Source organism: Mizuhopecten yessoensis, unplaced genomic scaffold (genome assembly GCF_002113885.1).
Source record: "Mizuhopecten yessoensis strain PY_sf001 unplaced genomic scaffold, ASM211388v2 scaffold8071, whole genome shotgun sequence".
Taxonomy (NCBI): Eukaryota; Metazoa; Mollusca; class Bivalvia; order Pectinida; family Pectinidae; genus Mizuhopecten; species Mizuhopecten yessoensis.
The window spans coordinates 1515840-1538972 of NW_018407364.1; the positions used below are offsets into that span (position 1 = coordinate 1515840).

The 23133-nt window shown below is 36.9% G+C and overlaps 3 protein-coding genes across 3 annotated transcripts in view; 2 read left to right on the top strand and 1 right to left on the bottom strand.

The window, feature by feature from the left end:
• LOC110454845 (kelch-like protein 25) overlaps positions 1-3454 on the top strand; it is a 12931-nt gene extending 9477 nt beyond the window's left edge. The window contains exon 6 of the mRNA XM_021504587.1: positions 1264-3454. Within this exon, the coding sequence (XP_021360262.1) occupies positions 1264-1736 (473 nt within the window). The 3' untranslated portion in view covers positions 1737-3454. The remainder of the gene's footprint in view (positions 1-1263) is intronic.
• A 4502-nt stretch (positions 3455-7956) lies between these two features.
• On the top strand, positions 7957-8873 carry LOC110454810 (senecionine N-oxygenase-like). The gene is made up of 2 exons (XM_021504529.1): positions 7957-7981; positions 8320-8873. The coding sequence occupies exons 1-2, from the start codon at positions 7957-7959 to the stop codon at positions 8871-8873; spliced, it is 579 nt and encodes a 192-aa protein (XP_021360204.1).
• A 9179-nt stretch (positions 8874-18052) lies between these two features.
• On the bottom strand, positions 18053-22348 carry LOC110454856 (senecionine N-oxygenase-like). Its single transcript, XM_021504605.1, has 4 exons — positions 21992-22348; positions 20751-20915; positions 19157-20087; positions 18053-18804 (listed from the first exon to the last, which is right to left on the bottom strand). The coding sequence occupies exons 1-4, from the start codon at positions 22155-22157 to the stop codon at positions 18669-18671; spliced, it is 1398 nt and encodes a 465-aa protein (XP_021360280.1). The 5' UTR covers positions 22158-22348; the 3' UTR covers positions 18053-18668.
• Positions 22349-23133: the final 785 nt, after the last annotated feature.

Here is a 23133-nt window from a genome sequence, read left to right on the forward strand (position 1 = left end):
TCATGGTCCTGACAAAGTGTTGTTATTTTTCGGGTCAATCAGAAATACAATTTGGCTGCCATGGCCGCTATTTTGCTACTAAGTTCTAATAGGCCGATCTCACTTAAAATTGGTCTAGGAATGATCAGCTCATGGTCCTGACAAAGTTAAGTTAACATTATACTATTTTTTACTCAAATTGGTACATATTTCAACAACAAAAATAAATACTTTAGACTCAGGTGACCGTTAAGGCCCATGGGCCTCTTGTTACATACAGTATTCTTTGTAAATATCCTGGAATTTTCCTAACTGCTATTCCCGCTGTAGTTTGGCTGTGTGTTGAAAAAATGTGGGGACTGTTTCAAAGATGGCGGCTGTTGGAGAAGTAGAAGGTGGCTTCTCGGAACATGATAGTTTTAATCCACTTGAAAACATTTTACTGATTAGAAGATGCACTGAAACACGAGTAATACATCAGAGTGGTATAAAATGCTGATATTTCACTCCAGAAATGCGACTCTTGTAAAGTACAGCGTTTGCAGGGCGAGGGGGGCCGGCAATCGAGACATTCAGTCGATGACGAGTTTGAATTTTCTAAAAAAAAAAAACAGATTCAAAAATTAATTTTGAGTACTAATCGACCAATGATATAGGTAAAGAAGCCTTAAAAGATAAATAATTATCTATGCAGGTAGCAATTACCTTTGTAATGCACATCTAATACTTTTCAACGCACATACTTCACTACAGTGATTCCTCAAATACACAGTGGTCCCTGAAAACTGATGTATTTCCAACCATGCACTCGAATCCTTACAGTATATAAAACCATATTTGCAATCCTGATATTAATAGGAAAATCTCATAGCAGATTCTCACCCATCTTGATCAAATGTTTCACTTGAATACATTTTGATTGTTAATTCATTATCATTTTTAAAACAATACAAGAAGATGGATTCAACATTTTATTTATTTTAGAAATGTCTAAGGGTTGTTCTTAATTTGTTATTTCATAAAATTATTGACCCGAATACGGTATGGCGGACATAGGGCTAAATGATAGGTACATGGAAGAGTAGCTACATATATAATGTTTCTTTGTTGTATTTCTGTTTCAAATACAGATAGCTATATGTTTTCTTTGTTGAGCCGATTTATATCTTATTTAGTATTTAGTAAGAACAAGATGGCCAACAGGTGGCCATTTTTATCCCTTTCAGTTTTATCAAGATTGCATTCTGTTTCAGTATCATTTACTTTATACTTTCAATTTCCTAGGAGAATGGAAAGAGTTACCTCCCATGCCAGAGGAGTCCTTTTTGATTGCTGCATGTGCCACGTCATCAAACCGAATATATGCCTTCAAATCTCAGGCCTTCTACTACGACCTAGGATCCACTCACTGGACCAAGGTCCCGTCCTCCGTGTACAGCTTCACAAAGCTGGTACCCTCCAGTGCCGTATACATACCCAGTAGGGAATGTGTTTATATTGTGTCACGCTACCACAAAGATCTTCTGTGCTTCAACCTTGTGACGCAGACTCTGACAACGGTCGGACAATTTCAGTATGGAGAGGCTGCCAGCAATGCTGTTGAGCATAGAGGGAGGGTGTGTCGCTTCAATGTCAGTTTTGTTCTTGAGTGGTATGATTACGTAAAGGAAGAGTTTTGTAGATCTAAGTTTGTTGATGGTATCTCGGTGCTGAATTTTCATCTCTTACCAATCCCAGACATGTTAGGTGGGCAGTAACTACAGATGATGGCCCTAGAACCATAAATCAAAGTCCAACTTAAAAATGTAGATGAAATTAATATTTTTGCTGGATACATTTCCGATTTCAGGAAATAGTTCATATTTTACAGTCATTGCATGTTGTGAAATGGAAATAGTTCATATTTTGCAGTCATTGCATGTTGTGAAATGGAAATAGTTCATATTTTGCAGTCATTGCATGTTGTGAGAAATGGAAATAGTTCATATTTTGCAATCATTAAATGTTGTGAAATGGAAATAGTTCATATTTTGCAGTCATTGCATGTTGTGAAATGGAAATAGTTCATATTTTGCAGTCATTGCATGTTGTGAAATATGGATTATTTCATTAAAATCACATTTTGATATTGTTCAGGGGGAAAAAGAAAAAACGGACGGTATTTAGATTTGGATTTGTTCCTGCAGTCAGATTCATGGTGTAACTTTAGTGAAGGTTGATGTGGATGTTTTTTAAGTTACAGTAAAACCTTGATATATTTCCCTCAATTTATCGCCAAACCCCTTTATAATGCGGAAATTTCTCTAGACAAATGGTGGCAGTATAACAAGGTTTCACTGTTTTTTATATTGGTTTGTAAAAAATACTTAGTTCAAATTTCAACCTAAAAATTGCACTCTGTATTTAGGGAATGAACTTAAAAATATCTCAATATTACCTATAGGGTAGAATGACAACAGATCTTTGTGTAGATCCATCAGTAGCCAGTGAATTGCCAATTAAACTATTTTTTCGTTTTCACTGGTACATTCACGTAAATGAAGGTCTGAAGTTTGATATATAAGAATAAGTACGAGTTATTGAAGGATGAAATACTAAATCATAAGCAGATTTATATAGTGCATCATCGCTCTTTTGGAGAACCCAGTTCATCTATGGGTACACCTGCATTTATGAAGATAATTTTGGTGATCATGATAATTTTGAAAACAAAGACTTTCAAATAAGGAAGCAGAGAGCAATTAGGGATTTTTTCTTCCGTCTTTTGTGTATGGAATTTTATAAAATTTAAACCAATTTGCCAACAGTGGATTTTTACGATATTTGAACCAAATTTCCGAAATCTTACAAAAGTATCAAGTAAAGGGGGCCTTTTCCTGACTAAGAATTGGTTGTGCAGTGATAGAAATACCATCTTCCGTTTTCCTAAGGCCCTCTATGAAATGGATTCCTTGTTGAAACTTTTACCTCTTACGACCAATGATTTGACTATGAAGTTTCTAAAGTGATTTTTACACATATTTGAATGTATTGCCAATTATATTGTGTGTATTGTTATTTATCAGTACAGTGAAATCTTGTCCAGGGGATATTAAACACGAAATTGTTTCTTTTACAGAAAATTAAATAACTTTCGTCTTTAACAATATTTAAGAATTACTTATAAAAGGACATACATCTCCTTTTCAGTTTTAGACAAAATGCTTGAAATATTTGATTGAGAACACTCTTATAAGAGACACAGGAATGTATGCATAGCCTAACGCTTGGGTTGGTGTATATTTACTGTGCGAATTGAAATGTTGGAAGAAAGATAGCTCTAGCATATAAATTGGGGTTTAATGTGTACTCTAGCATATATCTAATGTGCAATGAGTTACCGGGACCTGTATTGATGAAACAGTTCTCGTGTCGCAAACTCAGATTCTGTACTCAAGCCTAATGTCTTGTTTTGCTGAGGAGTTACTGAAAAAAACAATATTTTTTCAATGACATGGAAGAATGTTTGAGTGAGCTACATGTATAGCCAAATGCATTCTTAATTCATTGAATTTGACTTTTTCATCATGCCTCATGAATTAAACAAGTTGTAAGAAAGTTGGTTTGAGCAAAGAATCTATACTTGAGCATGAGAACGGTTCCATGAATATAGAAGCCCGGAAGTATTTGTGTCAATTTTAACATTTTGTCACATGTTAATATAGCGTTCATTCAGTATAATAGCTAGACCTACAAAAATGATGTAATTAATGCAAATAATTCAGGAGTGAGTCTTGCATCTTGAAAGCACTAAACGATGACATATTATGTGTTATATGCACAGCAGCTCTCATCTTACATGTGGCCCAAGGTTTTAGACAGACATCCATGGTTATCTGTAAACTTTCTGTATTTATCCGGCAATAAGCCCATATTTGTCCATAAGCCTGTAACTATATAGTGCAGTTATGACGAAATGTCAACAAATTTTTTTTCATTGTCCTGTGATAAGCCCACCCCCTACTGTCAGTCAGGGATTTTGTGTTGGGTCCCCCTGGGCTTATTGCAGGATAAATACAGTAAATCTCCAGACATTGATGTGGTTAACTCGGCTAAGTACTTATAGGTTTTACCTTTCTTTACTGACACTCAAGTTGGACTGAATTGTTCGTTCAGATATGACAGTGTGTCGATTAAGTCAGGATTAAAGACAAAGAAACACATTATTTAGAGGCTATAAAATCATGTCAGATAATATAGGCTGTCCTTAAACTCAGGTATCAGTAAAGTCAGGTTTTTATTACTTAAAGGTATGGGTTTTGACTTCTGCGAATGGCAAAGTTTATCTAAAGTTATTATTTAACAATAACAAAGTAATCAGTTCACATTTGGTTGCCTCATAACAACAAACGGTATCAGCACATGTTCCTTGTACAAGATTTTGAAGCAAAAACTGATGGATGGGTTTTTATTTTCCTTTTTGATATATCTGTTATATACACTTGTTATTGCATGGTTTTAATGAGATGCCAGTTTTTTTTATGAGATAACAGATTCTGCCATAGCATGTTTAAATCGACTCGACACATTGCCATGTACCATTTGTTATTGTTTTACTCTTGTTGACCAGTATTTTTATTCCAATGTTTTTATACTTCCAATAAATTTGTCTAAAAACAATTTGATGGTTATTGATTCCTTTTTTGTAGTCAAGCATTAAAGAAATTTATGGGTGGTTTGGTGGCACAGTTCTAACTGCATACACCTTTTATGTGCAAATGAAGGAAGATGGATATACAGTTACACATATTACAAGTATCCTGCTTTACTTTACAAATGGCATAAGGGAGACATCAAATGTCAAGGTCAAAGATGGTTTTTAACCTTAACCTTCAATATTTTTGAAAGTTACCTTATTGTAGTCATTCATTCAGGTAAAAAGAAATTCTGTTGGCTGGGAATTTTTTGTTGCAGTTTAATTTTGCTTGGGTAGCCCTTCATAATGAGGACGAATTTATCATAACAGCAGATATAAGTAAACAGCATAATTAACATAGTGATCAATTGTAAAGGACGAAATTAAAACTGGACAAATCAGGGCTTTACCAGCAAAGGACAAAAGTTTGACTTTGACGAAAACGTTTACCGGTTTACTGTATGAAGACTGCAAAAGCTGAAGGTCAGAGGTCAAAGTTTCAAGATCAGTTGGGTTGAATTAAAAAAAAAAAAAAAAGTATAATTGATTGAATATTACCACAGATACTTAAGTTGTTCTATGATAGATATTAAAATGCAAAAAGCTTGTAACTTTTAGAGGTCAAAGGTCAAGGTGACTATACAGGTTTTTTCAATCATTAAATTCCCCCTTATTCAATAAATGCAGTGGCATCAGTGAAAAGTGCCAAAGCTGCGGAGGCTGAATATCAAAGGTTTAAATCATATTTAAAACAAGCAGGGGCTTTACTTATACATCTGCTCCCTGCATACCTGTAGCTATATAAATAGTGTTAGGTACCCGAGGTCAAGATAAAAAAAAATGGATGTTGACCTCATGAACCCCATTTTATAACAGCACACTGTGACCACCTGGACTGATTACATCAAATCTAACATCCATACATTAAGTGGTAGCCGATGTATCTTCTGGAGATCTATGCCTATGTTGTATTTTAAACCTGAGGCCATATTGAGGTTAAATTCAATCCATTTTATTACCTGATGTATTGCTTGATTGTTAAGTACATACAAATCAAGCATGAAGTACATACAATACTTTTAAAATGGTAGCTAAGATATGCTTTGGAACCAACCTGTATCATACTGTGTTTTAGAACTTGAAGTGAAGGTCAAATATAGGCCACAAGGACCTCATTTTGGGCTGCAACACTAAAACCTTCCCATGATGCACCCGATATACAAAGTTTGGTTGCCACTCATAAAACTGGCTGAGATGAGATCCGAGAAGCCATTATTTAGTACTTCAGGTCAAGGTCATAGGTCAAATTGATGAGATTTCAGAGGCCTTGTTATAGAGTGGAACATAACTCCTTCACTGGATTTATCTATATACAAAGTCTCATTCATGAAACAGGGGCTCAGATATACTCAAAAGACCATTATTTAGTACTGATGTCAATGTCGTGTAGGTCAAATTGAGGTCACAGTGACCTCGTTTGAGGATACGACAAACTGCCTTCCCATGGTATAACTATATAAACATAATGAGATATGCCCCAGAAACCATTGTTTTAGTATTTTAGGGTCAAGGTCAAATTGAGGTCACAGTGACCTCATTTTAGGAAGTGACATACCTTTATTCCGCGATATACTTCAGAACAGTTGCTGAGATATGCTCCGTAAACCACAGTCGGCACGCACGGATGGACGGACGCACAGGAAAAGCGAAATAATATATATCCCCAACTTTTGTCGAGGTGGGGTGCAATGAACTTTTCTCTATCAAGTTGGTTTATTTTATTTCCAAGATTTCATTCTAGTGTAAAGGACCTGTCACACACTACCAATGTACCTCGCCGGGACTAAACCGGAGCAAACAAATTAACAATGGCGAGAAAATCGGCAGAGCTACGGGGGAGAAAGCACTTGAAAAATTGACCGTAGCAATACCGATGTAGTACCGGCGTTCTCGTTGTGCTACCGTTGTTCTACCGATGTGATAGGGAATATAACTTTTCTGTTACCTCGGTGTTACCGAGGCGCCGCCGATGTTATACCGAGGCGCCGCCGTTGTTCTACCGATGTGCCACCGTTGACCGGAGCTATAGCGGAGTGATACCGTTGCGCTGCCGATGTTACGGTAGTATATCGTTAGAACATCGGCGGCTCATCAGTACTACTTCGGTGGTATTCGGTAGTACTACGGCATAACATCGGTACCAGTACGGTACACATTGAGGCCCCCGCGGAGAGCCGCCGATCCATTACGGGGTGCTACCGGTTCTCTACCGACATTAACGAAGCCATACAGGAGTACTGCCGTTGTAGACCCCTTGCTAGCGCAACGGCGGACATTTTTGAGCGTGTATCAAAAGTTCCTAACGCCGCCTGCCGTTTCTATTTTTTTCGCCGATGTTCTGACCTTAGCGATGTGATACCGTTGCGCTGCTGTACTAGTACCGATCCCTGAACATCGCCAAATCTGACGGTGCTCCGGTCATCCTCGATATCCACGGGTTACGCTCACTTTCGCTCTCTGCACCCCTGGAATATGTCATATCAAAATTGAAGGCACGTGACCGCGAGATTCTTTTGATGTATATCAAAGGATCGAACTAGTCTTCTTGTATCATCAACAAGGTGGCTCACACTGACCCTTCAATTTTTTTATGACATTCTAAGGGTGTAGAGAGCGAAAGTGAGTGTAACCCCTGGATAGCATTCGTCCATTGTTTTTATTTTCAATCGAAATCTATTTCTTGACTGTCTATGGTCATCTTAATTAATATGACCAATCGTGTAAACGTTTATTAAAGAATCATCAAAATTGGCATTTCAAGTAACTAATGATTTCTCTTGTTTTTGTTAGTTAATATGAACATCCTTCAAAAAAGCGCCAACAAATTGAAAATAAATTTGTCGAGTTAATTTGTTAAATTTCTAGGTAAACTTTTCTAGTTAAGTTGACCAAATACATTTTATAAAAAACATGACAAACTACATGTCGAAACTACATATCAGTGAAGAATATCGATTAAGAAAAACTGTGGTTGTACCGTAGATCATTTGGGCGAAGTACAATGTGCCTGTTACCTTAGGTATCATCCTACCTGTCATCCTCGATATCCAGGGGCTACGCCCATTTACGCTGTCTGCACCCCTGGTTATGTCATACCAGAATAGAAGGCCACCTTGTGGATGAGACGAGAAGACTTGTTTATTCCTTTAATGTTCACCAACAGAATATCGCGGTTGTGTAACGGTAAAACTTACTAGCTGCCTCTGAAGTCGGGAGTCGCTCCTCTGTAGTCCCCAAAGAACATGCATCAGCCTAGTGATTGGTCAGGTTTGTTTTATCCGAGAGCAATTTAATAGGTGCATGCAGCCGCGTGCCTTCAATTTGGCTATGCAATACTCCAGGGGTGCAGAGAGCGTTAGTGAGCGTAGCCCCTGGAGTATCAAGGAAGGGTACCTGTAACCTCATATTCCGGTTGTACGAATATTTGAATTGTAAATCTTGATTTGTCATTAAAGAGGAATGAAGTGTAGTTTGAAGTAATTAAGGTAAACTATTCAGGTCACAGATATTACAAAAAAGAGTTAGAGATTCCACGAGATGACAATCGTTATATCTCTGTTTGAATGCTAAATATAGATCATACAAGTTTGTCATTTGTTTGGCAGGTCGTTGGAACAGGAGTAACCTTCGTAACTACGTCACCTTTAACACGGCAGTGAAAAGCGTGACCTTCAACAAGGAGATAGACGACTTTACAGTCATGATCAAGGATCTTAGCATTGACAAGGATCTCCCACCGGAGAGATTCTCTCACGTCATGGCGGCTACCGGTCGATTCTCCGTCCCGAATGTCCCCCTTTTTGACGGAATCGACATGTTTCCGGGTAGAAGTGTTCATTCCCACGATTTCAGAGGAGCACGCGAGTTCAAAGGTCAACGCCTCCTCGTGGTCGGCTCGGGTCGTTCAGCGGAAGACGTCGGAAGACAGGTTCCGGTCACATCGTCTGCTGCTACCGTACAGAACCATACATGGCCAAGCGGAATAGAGGAACGTCCATTGCTAACAATAGTCGACGGGAATATAATTAATTTCAAAGACGGGACCACGGCGGAAGTTGAAGTCATCATTCTTTGTACTGGATATCTGTACCACTTTCCGTACATGTCGGAGTCACCTCGCCTCAAGGGGACACCAGATGCATCCGGTCGGATTGTATAAGGGGACGGTATGGATGTGCGGTGGCAACAATGAGCTCATGTACCTCGGTATACAAGGTCACTACTACTCTTTCACGCTGTTCGACATCCAGGCCGAATGGGCATGTGCAGTCATTACAGGACAATTGAAGCTTCCACAAAGAAAAGAAAGTGAGGCGAATATTAAAAACTGGCAGAAAAGCAAAAGATGTTGAAGCGCTTTTACGAAGAAATCGACTATCAGACGAAGTTTGTGTGTGACATCGCCAGACAGATCGGCCGCTGTAAGTACAACCTAGATGTATCTGCCCAATTAACCAAATATGAGGATGATAGGTATGCACAAACACAAAACAAGGACAAATGCAAGAGGGGATTCCTTACGTCAACACGACTGTTTCCCGAGATCACACTTTCAACTGCCGATATGCTTGTACGCGAGCGCACGTAATATATCTTATATACTTTATGAGATGTCTTATATACCTTATAAGATATCTCATATAATATATAAGATATATATCTTATAAAAAAATGATGAGATATCTTATATATTATATTTTGAAGGTTCCTCTTATCGTATTTTATCCAATCCCGATTTAGACATTGTAGTTTCGTCAATGACAATTGTCAGTGGCGTGGTCTGATAGATTGTCCTAAAAACTTCATGCTTTGAAGTATTTATCTCTATCTGAAATATATTCATAAAGAATAAAAAACAACTATACGATTTTTTGCAAATTCCATTTAAATTTCTTTGACAGTTCTGTAAATAAATTCAAAAAATGGATTCTTTTTTTCAAAATATGTTCAGTTTAATATATTTTATTGCCAAAAATACAAGAAAAGGGTTCAGCACAATTATATACGTTATACATTATTTAGATAAAATTGGAACTTAATTTCCGCATAAAGATAACTGAATATTACATGCGCGAGTTACCTCTCTTGGAACCTACAATGTTTTGATTGCAATTTGAACAATGGCTTCTTGTAGGGTACCATCGAAAAATCACCGTTTACGATCATCGTAACTGTTATTTCTAAACAAGATAATGTGGACATCGTAAGGAAGCAGTATGTGTGGATATATGCCTTATAACAACAAAGTCAATATGCGACGGCAATGGTAGCCCGAGTTTCCTTTGGCCCTGACACAAGACTTACAGTTTTACATAGATAAAACCTACACCAGACATCTATCTGTCAAAATGTCCAAGTCTGGTGCCGAGGCCAGGGGAAACTCGGGCTTAGGCGTAGGGTGCAGTGCAAATAGGCAAATAACATCGTGTAGGAGTGGGAAGGATCGAGGAAGAAATATATCATCAATCTCTTACACCCTCGTAATATAAGTTGGCCTATTGCAAGAAAAAAAATTAAACCTTACTTAACCAAAGTAATCAGCCAGTCCGGTTTCAAATAAGTTGAATTAGCAATCTGCCGTCCTAGCATATTCCCTCAGTTGAAACGGCACATTGATGTTTCGTAAACAGTTATTCGGAGAGCTGTTTAATACATCTAAACAGTTCTTCGTTGAATATGCTTCAATCCATTGAGAATATTAACATTTTAATTCCCATATTTACTTTCCCCAGCGTTTTGAAAGGAGTCATTGAAGAATACCATTATATTTACGCGTTGTCGGGGCCGTTATCATAGATGCATGAATAGTTTGGAAGGTTTTGATGTCACTTAATTTGACACGCATTGTAATTCTCAATGATTTCTCTACATCCCCATTGCTGATTGCAAACTAAATTTGTTATCGGATGAGCAATTTTGTTTTGGCGATCCGCTTATGTCCCTCGTAACTGTTCTTGTCCCTCGTTAAAACACATCGTCAGTGGGAACTAAGTTCATGGCGGACATTTCTTACTGCGCTCAGTGCAACTATTCAATATCATCATCTCAAGCAAACTTCTTGATAATGTACCATTGAGTGTTCCTGCTCAGTTCAATTGCGTCTCAATTTTAAAGTTGATACTCTTTACCTATTGAATTTACACTTCTCATTTAGAGTCAGCCTGTGTTCACTTGCAGCATTAAATGTCATTTCTAGTGCTCTGTCATGCTTTCTGATGTTTTCCCAGAAACAATGTTGTTGTCTGCTAAGTTCTTTCCTCCATTTATATGCTGGAATATGCAAGTATATTTAAGTAATATTTCTGCATTTTACCCAAATTCCCCGGGCGTATCACTGATTATGTTGTGTTTTATTTAAAACCCGAGAAAATACACACCAATTCATTCCGTATTTTCATTTCACCATTTATTTATCCGGTACTTATCGTGTAGTCTGAACACGTCGCAAACTGCATTATGGTGACCTTTTGGGGTGATGTGCATGTTTAGTTATTCGACGTGTGTCCTATCCGGATAAAATGTCCGTAATTAGACAAGTCTTGTCCAAAATATACCTCATGTGCTCTCTTGAATAATAAGAGTTACAAAAAAAAGCCACCACGTGTTTCTGAGTTGGTTTTGCAGTCTAACGACTTTTTACACGTTATATAATAACGCTACCTGTAAACTGTGCAATATCATTACCTGTCATGAATTTTCCAAGTGCATCCCACAAAATGAGATTTTAATGCGGGTCTTGTATTACTGCATACAGATGTGTCTAAACCGTACAAAACACACCGTGCACCTGCACAATTTTATTGCGTTGCTACCGAGAGTTAAGGCAATATTTGCATGAAAAATGCATTATTTTCTCAATTTGTTGTTTTTAAAAATGTTTAAATTGCACTGAGACATTTTCATTTTGAGTGTTATTTTCTGTATTAAAAAATGACGGTATTTCAATTTTCACATTGTTATGAGAGGGTGCACTTTGACGAAATAGGCATAGGTGCTGTAATAAATATCCTACAGTGTATTAAATATTATTATTATTTCTAACATTCCTGAAGTTATGTCCGTCATTTCTTTATTTTGCTATGTACACCGGAAGTGATCATTATTAAAAATCCACCAAAAAGCAGCGTTGTTTCTTGTTGTCCTCCGGGAGGTCAGCGCAATAACAGTCAATGCATTGGCGACGACATAGGTCTTAAGCGAGAAATAATGATTAACCCTTGATAGTGACCTACATACCAAACTTCCTGAACGTTGTGTACCGACTAGATGATAGTGTTGAGACGAGTGTCGGGTAAGAATTGGCGAGAGGAAAATACGAAATGAATTCTTGTGTATTTTTCTACGGTTTTTAATGAAAAAAGATATTTACAGTGATGCAGTCGGAAAATTTAGGCTAACATAATTGACTTCAAATGCAGAAAGGCGTCTCTTAAATAATTGTAAATAAAATTCAGTACATCACATAGTAAGCCTAAACAAGGGAAATGTGATTTTTATGCGCAGAATTTCAAGATTAAAGACGTAGGTACATTCCGTCAAGGAAGTGTGACGTCACATTTTAGAGGATCTTCATTTGGCGACCCATTACATCGTCGAAAACAACACCAGCGAAGCCAGCCATAGCTTCTGTAGACATTTGAGTCGCCATCTTGAAATGTTCTAAAGCATTCGGAACTCCTGTTATATGGTATTCGGAACAACTCGCCCGATTCGGTCATCTTTCACGGAACTGTTATTGGGGAAAGGTGTTCCGAATGGTCCCATGGAACAGCACATAACTTGTGCAGAACCAGACTTCCGAACACACACAGGGTTGCAGATAGCATTAGTGAGCGTAACTCCTGAGTATCGAGGATACCCAGGATCAAAATGTTGGTAAAAAATGTTCGTCCTCTTACAGCCTCCTACAACTGGTTCCGTTAAATAACCAGACCATACTCACAATTTCTTGTAAACGTTTTAGTTGCCTCACCAATGTGAATGCATTGTCAACTTAAAAAAGATATCACATCACTAAGGATTTTATCATACATTACGTAAAGATTACTCTTGCCTACATCACTTGTACGGTAGACTAGGAAATTTCGCCCCAAATTAAAATTCGCCCTTCACATTTAATAACTATGTGTATTATGTTGTTTGCAAATGAGTGCTGTTTTAATGAATTCGCCCTCATTACAAGGTGGGAAAAGGCGAAAATCAAACTGCCGCGAAAATTTCCCGGTATACAGTACATACACATGCATGCTAGATGTGTAGCGAAAGTTACATACTCTTTGTATAGGATTGATAGACGATAATAGAAAAGAAATTCATCAGTTTTGTAAACTGTCCGATGCTGTTTAAATTCATGTTTTCCATATTTATGTTGATGGATATGTGATATCAGCCCCTCTACTGAGCTATCTTTTTCATCCTCATTTCACGCATAGACCTAAATTAACGGGACCTTTACTTTAGGTCTCTGTTTCACGTTAACGAGCTTGTTTTGATACCAGTTTACAGGATAAGATTTCGTGATACATCGTTCACGATGTGTATGCATGTTTATTTGCATAAAGTGCAACACTTGCGCGAAAGCCTGTCTGTCATGTTGACATCTCAAAGTGCTACCTTGAACCTTTAAACTAGAGTAGGTTTTAGGTCTATAATTGTATATCTATGTACTGTAAAGCGCTTTAGAGTGGCTTATGTTAGCTAGATAGGGCGCTATATCAAATGTTGTATATTTATTTATTTTATTTATTCAAAGTCCGTCAACAGGTTCAGTTATGACTAATTTTCGGGATCCAACCATCTAGCCGCATCGGGGAATTATGTCGGGTGTTAATGTATACTGTGCAGCTTTTAGAAATAAGAATTTATATCCTTGATATACATTTGAATGGTCTTTTATTTTCAATTTTCAATTTTAAAGTTCCTATTTAGCTGTATATTCACGTGTCTCCATGATTAAATTGAGAAAACGGTACAACAAGTCAATTAAGTTACCAATTTCATATGTTCCCAAATATTATTACACATTGTTTTGAATTTTTTGTTCGATAAATCATTGAGTATGAAAGAAAATAAGCTTATTGTAGGGGGCAGATAAGGGGTAATAACGTGCCATTTTAGGGGGCATAGAGAGCCTGGTTGGCATATCTAAGAGCATGAGTGATATTTAGGTTGGATATAGATTCCATATACACTTTCTTCATATAATGAGTTGTGTTGGTGAATCACTTTAGGATTCACTTGTTTTGTGACCATGACAAACATAACTACACATCTAGATAACGATAAATGCGAAGAAAATCGGTGGTGTTGAAATGCGTCTTCTCATTTAACTCCATGGCCCTGTGGGATATATATGTATCTTAACATGAACATACTGTCAGTCATTTGCATCTTGCATTTTTTTTTTATTGTTTAACGTCCTTTCAACAAATGACGTCATATAAAGACGTTTGCCTAGGGAGGCACCACCGAAAACGATGTGTTGGAAAGAGAGAAAATATATAAATCCCAAGGTGTTGCAATGACATATCTCCTAGGTGAAAGACACAGACGAAAACCCGCATTGGTCAGTTCTTACGACATACATTGGGGTACACCTGGTCTTTGCTTTCCCCGAACTTGCACAATACTTTCTATTACAAACGGCGTGTTAAATGTAAGCAATTTTTATTTACATGTGGTAGATGACATAAACGTGACCAGAGTCTTCATGAAAAGGTTATCAGTTGTAATATCCCAATCGACATATCGTAATAAATATTAAACTGCGAAGACATAAAGGCTAGTGTAAAATGCTGCCATTTCCTGGCCTCTGATTGGTCAAAATTTAAATATTGTCTGATTTTCATGAAATTTTGTATGTAGGTATATCATGAGACACAGGAGTTTCACATTTCGACAAAATGACTGCCATTTCCTGGCCTTTGATTGGTCAAAATCTTATCCAGTAATAACTTTTCTTCTACGTGACGGAACATAATGAAACCTGGCGGAAGGGATGACAACGTCACAGCGCTCATTTTCGACAAAACATATTTTACTTTGGATTCAAAATGGCGGCCATATGCAGGCTTCTGATTGGTTGAAATTTAAATATCGTCCAATTTGGATGAAATTTGGTATGAAGGTGAAGTATGGCACTACGAACACAACTGCAGTGTTCGTTTTGGGAAGAAACACAATGGCTGCGTACGAGAGGAGTGACTTCCGCTATTCATCTTCAAGTCAGTACTATACTTTATATAAAAGGTATATTAATATATGTTTGTTACTAAAAGGTTTATACAGTCATATTTCTGTTTTGCTGTTTCTAATTGGTTTATCAAATTACCCCCATATTCTCTTTTCATATTCAACGAAAAGCACGACAAAAATATTCATTGGTAATTGTCTTTGAAAAAACGTAACATTATTTCACGGTATGTTGATAGAAACAGAAAACTAATGACTGGAAACAGAGTTTTATAATTTATGATATGATGGCGCATTTCTGAGATCAAACAAGATATCAGGTATGAAAATTACCACAATATATAGTCTCTATGAGATTAGAAGATACGTTCGAAATCTAGACGATTAAACCATGCATGCAAACACCGACCTGACTGACATTAATTCAAATGAGGGTTGTTAACGATATTAGGACCTTACGACGAGGATGATGTCGATCTTGCTGATATTTTTATCCTCTCTGAACTAGTTGGAAGAAAATGGCATACATTATTTCAAGTCACAGAAGGAATTCATAAAAACCAATACGCGGAGAGAATCGAGAGAATCGCCAGAGCATTAGAGACGTACTATATATTTATTTCATCAAATACAGAACACACAAGTATACCGATACATTTCAAGACTTTGTCAACAGTAACAATGCCACGCCCCTACACAATATGTAATGCTGTGGTCCTTAAGGATATAAACAAAGCTTACAAAGCAGACCCATTTTTGTACATGCATCTAAACCCTAACAATTGTTTTTTTCTTTTTGTGTGAAGTCTAAGATCGACTTATTAATTTGCCAACACATGCATCATTATAATATCAGGTGTTGTTTTTCAACCTGTCACAATTATATATCGAAGCCTGTTTTCTGTGGGTTTAAATTAAAGGCGATATGGTCTGCACACTGCCTTCAGAATGCAACATATCTCACTTTGCTATCTTACTGCTTCTACCACATTGCATATGAATGGATCTGTAGTAGTTATTCGTGTAACTGACCATAGGGTTCACCGTCACTATGCAGTCAATACACGTATAACCATATATTACAAAGGTAATAGAGATATTGAATAATAAAAGGAATGATGTTTGATGTTTATGTAAGAACCAGTCATGTAAGGTTTACTTAACATATTCATTTACGACCTATGCTATCACATTTTGATCTAAAGAGACAGAATGGCTATCATCTCTCGATCACCAGTTCTTGTCACCGTTTGCTCCTGTCGATCAACAAAAGGGAACTTTACAGGATGTGCACAGACGTTTCATCTGCGACTTAAACTCTAACATACGTTTTTCGTGACGGAGGAGATGGGTCGCTCTTATCTGACGATCAGCTGCTCCTGTCACGGTTTTGCTCTTACCTATTAATAATCGTCGATAGTTAAGAGCTCGTGCATCATGGATATTTGTACTTTTAGCTCCTAGATCGCTGTAACATACAACGAAAGTAAACGGTGTCCCATAGGGTGCTCGTATTCTAATAGTTTGAATTTATGCAAACCAGTTTACATAAGTACAGATTTATGTATACTTTATCTGTTATATCCGTTAAAATTGTCAATTTGTAACATATGAAAGAGTTCTATAGGCACCCTTTAATTTTCGCTGTATTCTTAACATGTACCAGATCACTTAAGATATAAAATATGTTTTATATTTATTTATTTTTATATTTCATTCTCTGGCCCTTCGTGCCACTGAGGAATCCTACACGTTTAAACTCGCCATATTGTTAAGTAAAGTGTTTACTTCGACTGCCTTTCACCTTCTACAATAAAAAATAATAATTAGGTGATTCATTTCTTCGTATTTTAGTTATGTTTTTGTAAGCCCCTGAAATGTTTTGACGCGACGTATTATGGTATTTGGAGCGCACGCCGTCCATACCTGCAATATAAACATATACATATACAAGCACTGAGGCCAAGTTCGAAGAAGAGTCAAGTCCATTCAAAATAAATCCAATGTAAAACACTGCACTTTGATTGGTTGACGTTTTCCTTGCAATAACTTAGTCAAATATGACTGGACCCTGACAAAAACTTGATCAATACAATATGTTAGCAATCAGTAAGCAGTCAGAAATATTTTATATTTTTAATGTTTTTAGATGAATCTATTGTTGATGAAAGGAGGCGATGCCGGTTCTATTTTATCTCCTTCTTTGTGAACTAAACGACGATTCGCTCGTCAAATTAAGAAAGTCGGTTAGCGACTATTATGATCACAGAGGTAAAAGAAAATCAGACATCAGATGGAAACATAAAACCAAGAAATAAGGATTTTGATTATAATGCATGTTGACGAAGAACTAGATATTTTAAAACATGCAGGCAAAAGGTACACTGTGAAAGGTGTGATAGGTTATTATGTAAAAGGTTGATGTCATTACTGGAAACTACATGTTATGATGAATAAGATGGGGTATTGTTTCATGTGTGATCCTGTTTGGTGTTTTATTTGCTGAACAAACTGATTGCAGCGCGGTGTTATGAACGGTTATGACACAATCATAATGGATTATGAAATAATTTTATCATTTCATATTTCTGTGTCGGGTAGAAAATCCAGTTCGCGCGAGAAAATCAGTTCTCAAATTTATCTTCATTGCACTACATGTTCTATAAAAACACGTAGTAGATAAATCATGTGTGTACACTTTTGTCTTAAATGTACATAACATCGGTCTGCTGACCAGTACTGAACGGAATGTGGTGGCGTTGACCGGAAGCAGGTTTTATATTTGGTATAGCATTTTGTTGAAAACATTTTGCCTTATTTACTTCAGAGCAATAACATGTTGTTTCACGATGTATGTTTGTTTATATTGTGGTGTGTTGTGACATTAATATAGGAAAATAGGTTAACTAGAACTGTCATGTTCCATTTTGCTAAATAGCACAGGTATAATGGATACAGTCAGTTTATAGACGACGCTGGCCAGATGTTTAAAATTAGCTCGTTGCGAGTAGTTCTTTAAATAATTTAAAAAATACATTTCAATAGCGAAAATATCAAAATTAAATTCAGTTTATGAATAAAATACGAAAAGCATGTATATGTGTTAACAACAAGACAATATTCTCGAAAGATGAAAGGAAGCAGTAATCTTGGTGGGACATTTAATTGCAAAGGTGATGTATCACAGTTTTGTTGAAACTTTGTTATTCTTTCATTTTTTACAATATAAATTGTTACATGTCCTTGAAATCTGTGCGTGTTATAGGGAGGCCCACTGGTTAGAATTAACATTTATTTCAGACAATAATGCAAGTTGCTACCTCATGAAGATCTTGACAAACACAATCTTGACATGAAGGACGTTGATGAATGGCTGGTGACAGACTAATTCTATATACGTCTCCACTTATGCGTTAAAAAAACAATAAAACATGTTTATAGTTTCTTTGTGACATATACTGTATCATGAAACAGTTACAACACCTTTGCTAAATAAAACGTCATTGCTTTAATAATTAAACCGCTGACTATACATAATACAAAAGCAACTTTTTATATTCCACCGACTGTTATCTCCGATTTGATATACAATAAATATGCAATATGTTATGATAAAAAAAACCATTATTTATACGTGAAACCCCACTCCGCTTAATTGAATATACATTATTAGATAACATATATTTCCTAAATGTCTTCAGTTGCAAATGTCCAGTAGAATATAATATACCTGCAATAAGAAGATAATATAACAACTAGGCAATCATGCTACTTCAAGTCGTCCCTTTTTTCCTCTTCTACTTGTTTGGGGCTGGTTTACAAACGTCTCCAGGGAATCGTCGAATGCTTTGAACCATGGGGTGTGATGTTTGATCCCTGTCTTTCCGCTGAAAACGGATGTAAACGTCTGATCCCGACTGTTATCTCCGATTTGATATACAATAAATATGCAATATGTTATGATAAAAAAACCCATTATTTATACGTGAAACCCCACTCCGCTTAATTGAATATACATTATTAGATAACATATATTTCCTAAATGTCTTCAGTTGCAAATGTCCAGTAGAATATGATATACCTGCAATAAGAAGATAATATAACAACTAGGCAATTATGCTACTTCAAGTCGTCCCTTTTTTCCTCTTCTACTTGTTTGGGGTTTGGTTTACAAACGTCTCCAGGGAATCGTCGAATGCTTTGAACCATGGGGTGTGATGTTTGATCCCTGTCTTTCCGCTGAAAACGGATGTAAACGTCTGATCCCGGTATGTCGTTATATTCGCAAACCGGTCATCCTCCCATTTGTTGTATAGGGCAGAGACATCGAGGTTGTACTTACAACCGACTTCACTGGCAAGGTCACACACAAACTTCGTCTGGTAGGCGATATCTTCGTAACAATCCTTCAGTAACTTTTGCTCCTCCCTCCATACTTTAATATCCGCCTCCATTTGCCGCCTGTTCGGAAGCTTCAAGTGTCCTGCTACGACTGCACATGCCCATTCCGCCTGGATGTCAAACATGGTGAAGGAGTAATACTGATCTTGCATGCCAAGGTACATGAGCTTATTGTTGCCACCGCCCATCCATACAGTCCCCTTATACAGCCCATCGGGGTACAGCTCTGTTTTCGTTTTGAGACGAAGTGACTCCGACATGAACGGGAAGTGGTACATATATCCAGTACAAAGAATGATGACGTCAACTTCCGCCGTGGTCCCGTCTTTGAAATGAATTGTGTTCCCGATGACTTTTGTTAGCAATGGACGTTCCTCTATCCCCGCCGGCCAGTTGCTAAACCCCATAGGCTTTGTACGGTAGCAGCAGACGACATTACCGGAACCCATCTTCCTGCATTGCATTGCGATGTCTTCCGCTGAATATTTCGCTCCGACCACAAGGAGGCGTTGACCTTTGAACTCGCGTGCTCGTCTGAAGTCGTGCGAATGAAGAACTCTACCAGGAAACATGTCGATTCCATCAAAATAGGGAACAACTGGGACCGAGAAGTGACCGGAAGCAACAATGACGTGAGAGAATCTCTCCGGTGGGAGATCCTTGTCAATGCTAAGATCCTTGACCATGACTGTAAAGTCGTCTGTCTCCTTGTTGAAGGTTACGCTTTTCACTACCGTGTTAAAGGTGACGTAGTTACGAAGGTTACTCTTGTTCCAACGACCTGCCAAACAAACCACAAACTTGTAAGATATATTGCAAATTAAGGTCTTGTGATGATCAGCCTGTGTATTTGCAAACTTCGCATTGACAGTATCGCTGACCTTAATGTAACTTTGATCACTTTGCAAACAAACACTCCACGCTGTCTTATTTCATAAGCTGTCTGGGTTTGATGAATCAGTATATAGACGATTCCATCATGATGATTCAATGTGGTAACAGTGTACACATTTAAAGTAACAGTGTCAATGGATCTTTTCAATATCGTTTTTGTTTAAGGTCCATATTCTATATGTGTTTTATACCAGATAGCAGGTTTTTGACAAAATAAAATTTAAATGTAAAGTTATCATCCAATGGTTCACGCCACTATAAACGATATGGATACATTTGGATATGTTGTAACATGTTACAGTAAAAGACTAAAACAGCAGCTTTGCAATTTAACTAACAATTTAGAAATTACAATTATTAAATATACGCTACTGCCCCCCCCCCCCTCCCCATTTTTTAAATAAATACAAATCACGAATACATCGTCATTACATAGGATTGCTAGTTAAGAACAATCAAGTATACATATGATTTGATATATTTTTCTATAAATTAAATAAAAAAATACCAAATTAAAGCGAAATAAACATTTTTATGTAGTTACTGGTACCTTGTAGATAGTCGAAAAGAACAGCCCGTGGAGGGAAGGACGGAAGGACCTTCCCAAAATGGTCATAAAACGTGTAATCAGGGTACTCCAGGCATTCCTTGGGACCGTTGGACCAGAGGTCCCGGTACTGACTACCGTGGCAGAGCTCACCATGTTCATCCAGGCCTGTTGGTTTGGAAAAATAATAAATAATATTGCTGATATTTCACATTCATTAAGAGACATATTTTTGTGTTGCTTTATGTGCGGAGAGTTTTTTTCTGATTAAGTCGATAGATATTTTGAACTGCGGATAAGTTTTAGAGGTACATATTTGTTCGAAGGAAAAACAACATGTAATAGACATGTAAATGTGACGTAGTGACGTTGTTCTGAAGAGACATCATAAGGGTTAACGCTGCTAGTTTTAAGGCGGTCGTTATATCTGATTTTTTCTATACTGACCTACTTCATATGGGCATCTATACTTTTGATTGGTTTTAAAAAAATATGAGTATTCATAACGTTAACCAATTATAAACTCAAAGACTACAATGCAGATGAATATAGGTAAAGATAGCAAGAAATCAGTCAGAACAACAATCGTCAAACCACCATACAATAGTTTTAACATTTTAGCTATTAAAAGAACAGAAGGTACTAGTCAACCGTTCATCATGTTTTACTAACAGTTCTCCTTTTTAATCGATCGTCTAGGAGTTGATTAACATGGCAAGTTGTTGAAGGAATAATTTTAAAAAGAATTAAGAAATATATAAACATCCTGTCATTTGCTCATATGCAGAAGTGCAAACTATAGTATAGTAATATAACCTACAGTTCTATAAGATTTTATTGAAAATGGTATAAACATTCAAAAGGAATTAGCAACAGGCTTAATGCCTATACAAGCCTTAGTATATCAATTAAGTTGCTTTTTATAAAGACATTCGCTCAATATAGGTGAAACAATCGATCAGAGCATTTTATGTGGGGGAATATTCATACAATCACAGTGAAAAGAATTTTTGTATTCACAAGATATGTTCCTTTAGTTGAATAACAAGTGTATTCGTGAAAATCAACGCCCGAACAAGTATTAGTGGCTTTTTGGTAAAGTCGTGCAGAAACAATAATGCAATGCTAAATTCGTGCGACTGACTTTGGGCATTGATACGGATGTCAGGGGCAAAGAAATTGGACCAATTAAAGTGATACACACTTTGTAATATCTAGTTTATAAAACAAAAGACAAAACTCACCTGTTCTCCAGGTATAGTTCCATAATCCTCCCCAGTTGGACTGTTTTTCGTAGCAGACGACATCTGCACACTTTTTCCCGGCCGCTTTTAGCTTACTATTGTGATAGAGAAAGGACATGCCACTAGGACCCGCGCCTATAAGACACACTCGTTGGTTCCCAGCCATGTTGTATTCTAGCTCACCAAACTTTTTGAATAATAATTTAAATCTTCATTAAAAGTCTTCCACAAATAAGAGATGCACACTCTGACTCTGAGACAGTATGTGAAGACAAAACAAAAATGTAAAGTTGTGGTTCATATAGAGCCGAATGACCTCAATGCGAACACATGCAGTGCTTACCTGTCGGTATGAGAATATTCTAGCTACTCTGCATTTACATGCAATCACGTTACCAACGTTTTAACCAATGAGGTGACTCCATGAAAACAAAAAAGATGTAAAGTATGTTGTTTTTTATTTGAAAATTTACGGAAAACGGTATATACCTACCTTGCATTAAAGGAGTTTATTGTGCTGGTACATAACATATGAAGATGAAATATTTCACAACTTTTTACAAATCTCATTGGTGTAGTATAATTGAATGGTTATTTTCGTATTGGCCTAGTTATTGGTTTGAGGCCTGCTATACTGGCCTGTTGGCACGAGGCGAATCGCCTCAGGCCAATATAGCAGACCGATGACCAACCCATCCTTTGTAATAGTTTCATGTATTTTTAGTTCGTATAATAGCTCTGTTCACAAATCAGTATCCTGATTTTGTTTCTTTATGACTTCGATTGTTATTAAGTAGCCAGAACGCATACGTGAATTTGCTGTAGAAGGAATTCATTATTTCTTTCATTTTCTGTATGCATGTACATAACAATGTTTCATTTTCGTATTCATGATATTAATATTTAGGTGTCATTGCTATATATATAATATATTAATGTTAACTATTCATCTACTGCAATTTCTGTCTTAATGATGGAATATATATGTAAACTTACATATTACTTATGAGGAGTCTTAACTGCCACGTCAGCTTTTAGCAATATGAGACAATATATGGTATCCCTCCAAATGGTCATCGTTGTATTCCAGCTCTTCACCCCTGCTTTGCTTTGGTGTCCTCTATTTGGGGACATAAAAGCGA

What these genes read in the sequence shown, in the direction of transcription:
- LOC110454810 (XM_021504529.1), top strand. Translation starts at nt 7,957, where the DNA reads ATGCATCAGCCTAGTGATTGGTCAG. An exon ending in TCAGCCTAGTGATTGGTCAG is followed by an intron (nt 7,982 to 8,319) that starts GTTTGTTTTATC and finishes TTTGTTTGGCAG; the next exon opens with GTCGTTGGAACAGGAGTAAC.
- LOC110454856 (XM_021504605.1), bottom strand. Translation starts at nt 22,157, where the DNA reads ATGGCTGGGAACCAACGAGTGTGTCTTATAGGCGCGGGTCCTAGTGGC. An exon ending in GAACTATACCTGGAGAACAG is followed by an intron (nt 20,916 to 21,991) that starts GTGAGTTTTGTC and finishes CCAAACCAACAG; the next exon opens with GCCTGGATGAACATGGTGAG. An exon ending in TCTTTTCGACTATCTACAAG is followed by an intron (nt 20,088 to 20,750) that starts GTACCAGTAACT and finishes TTTGTTTGGCAG; the next exon opens with GTCGTTGGAACAAGAGTAAC.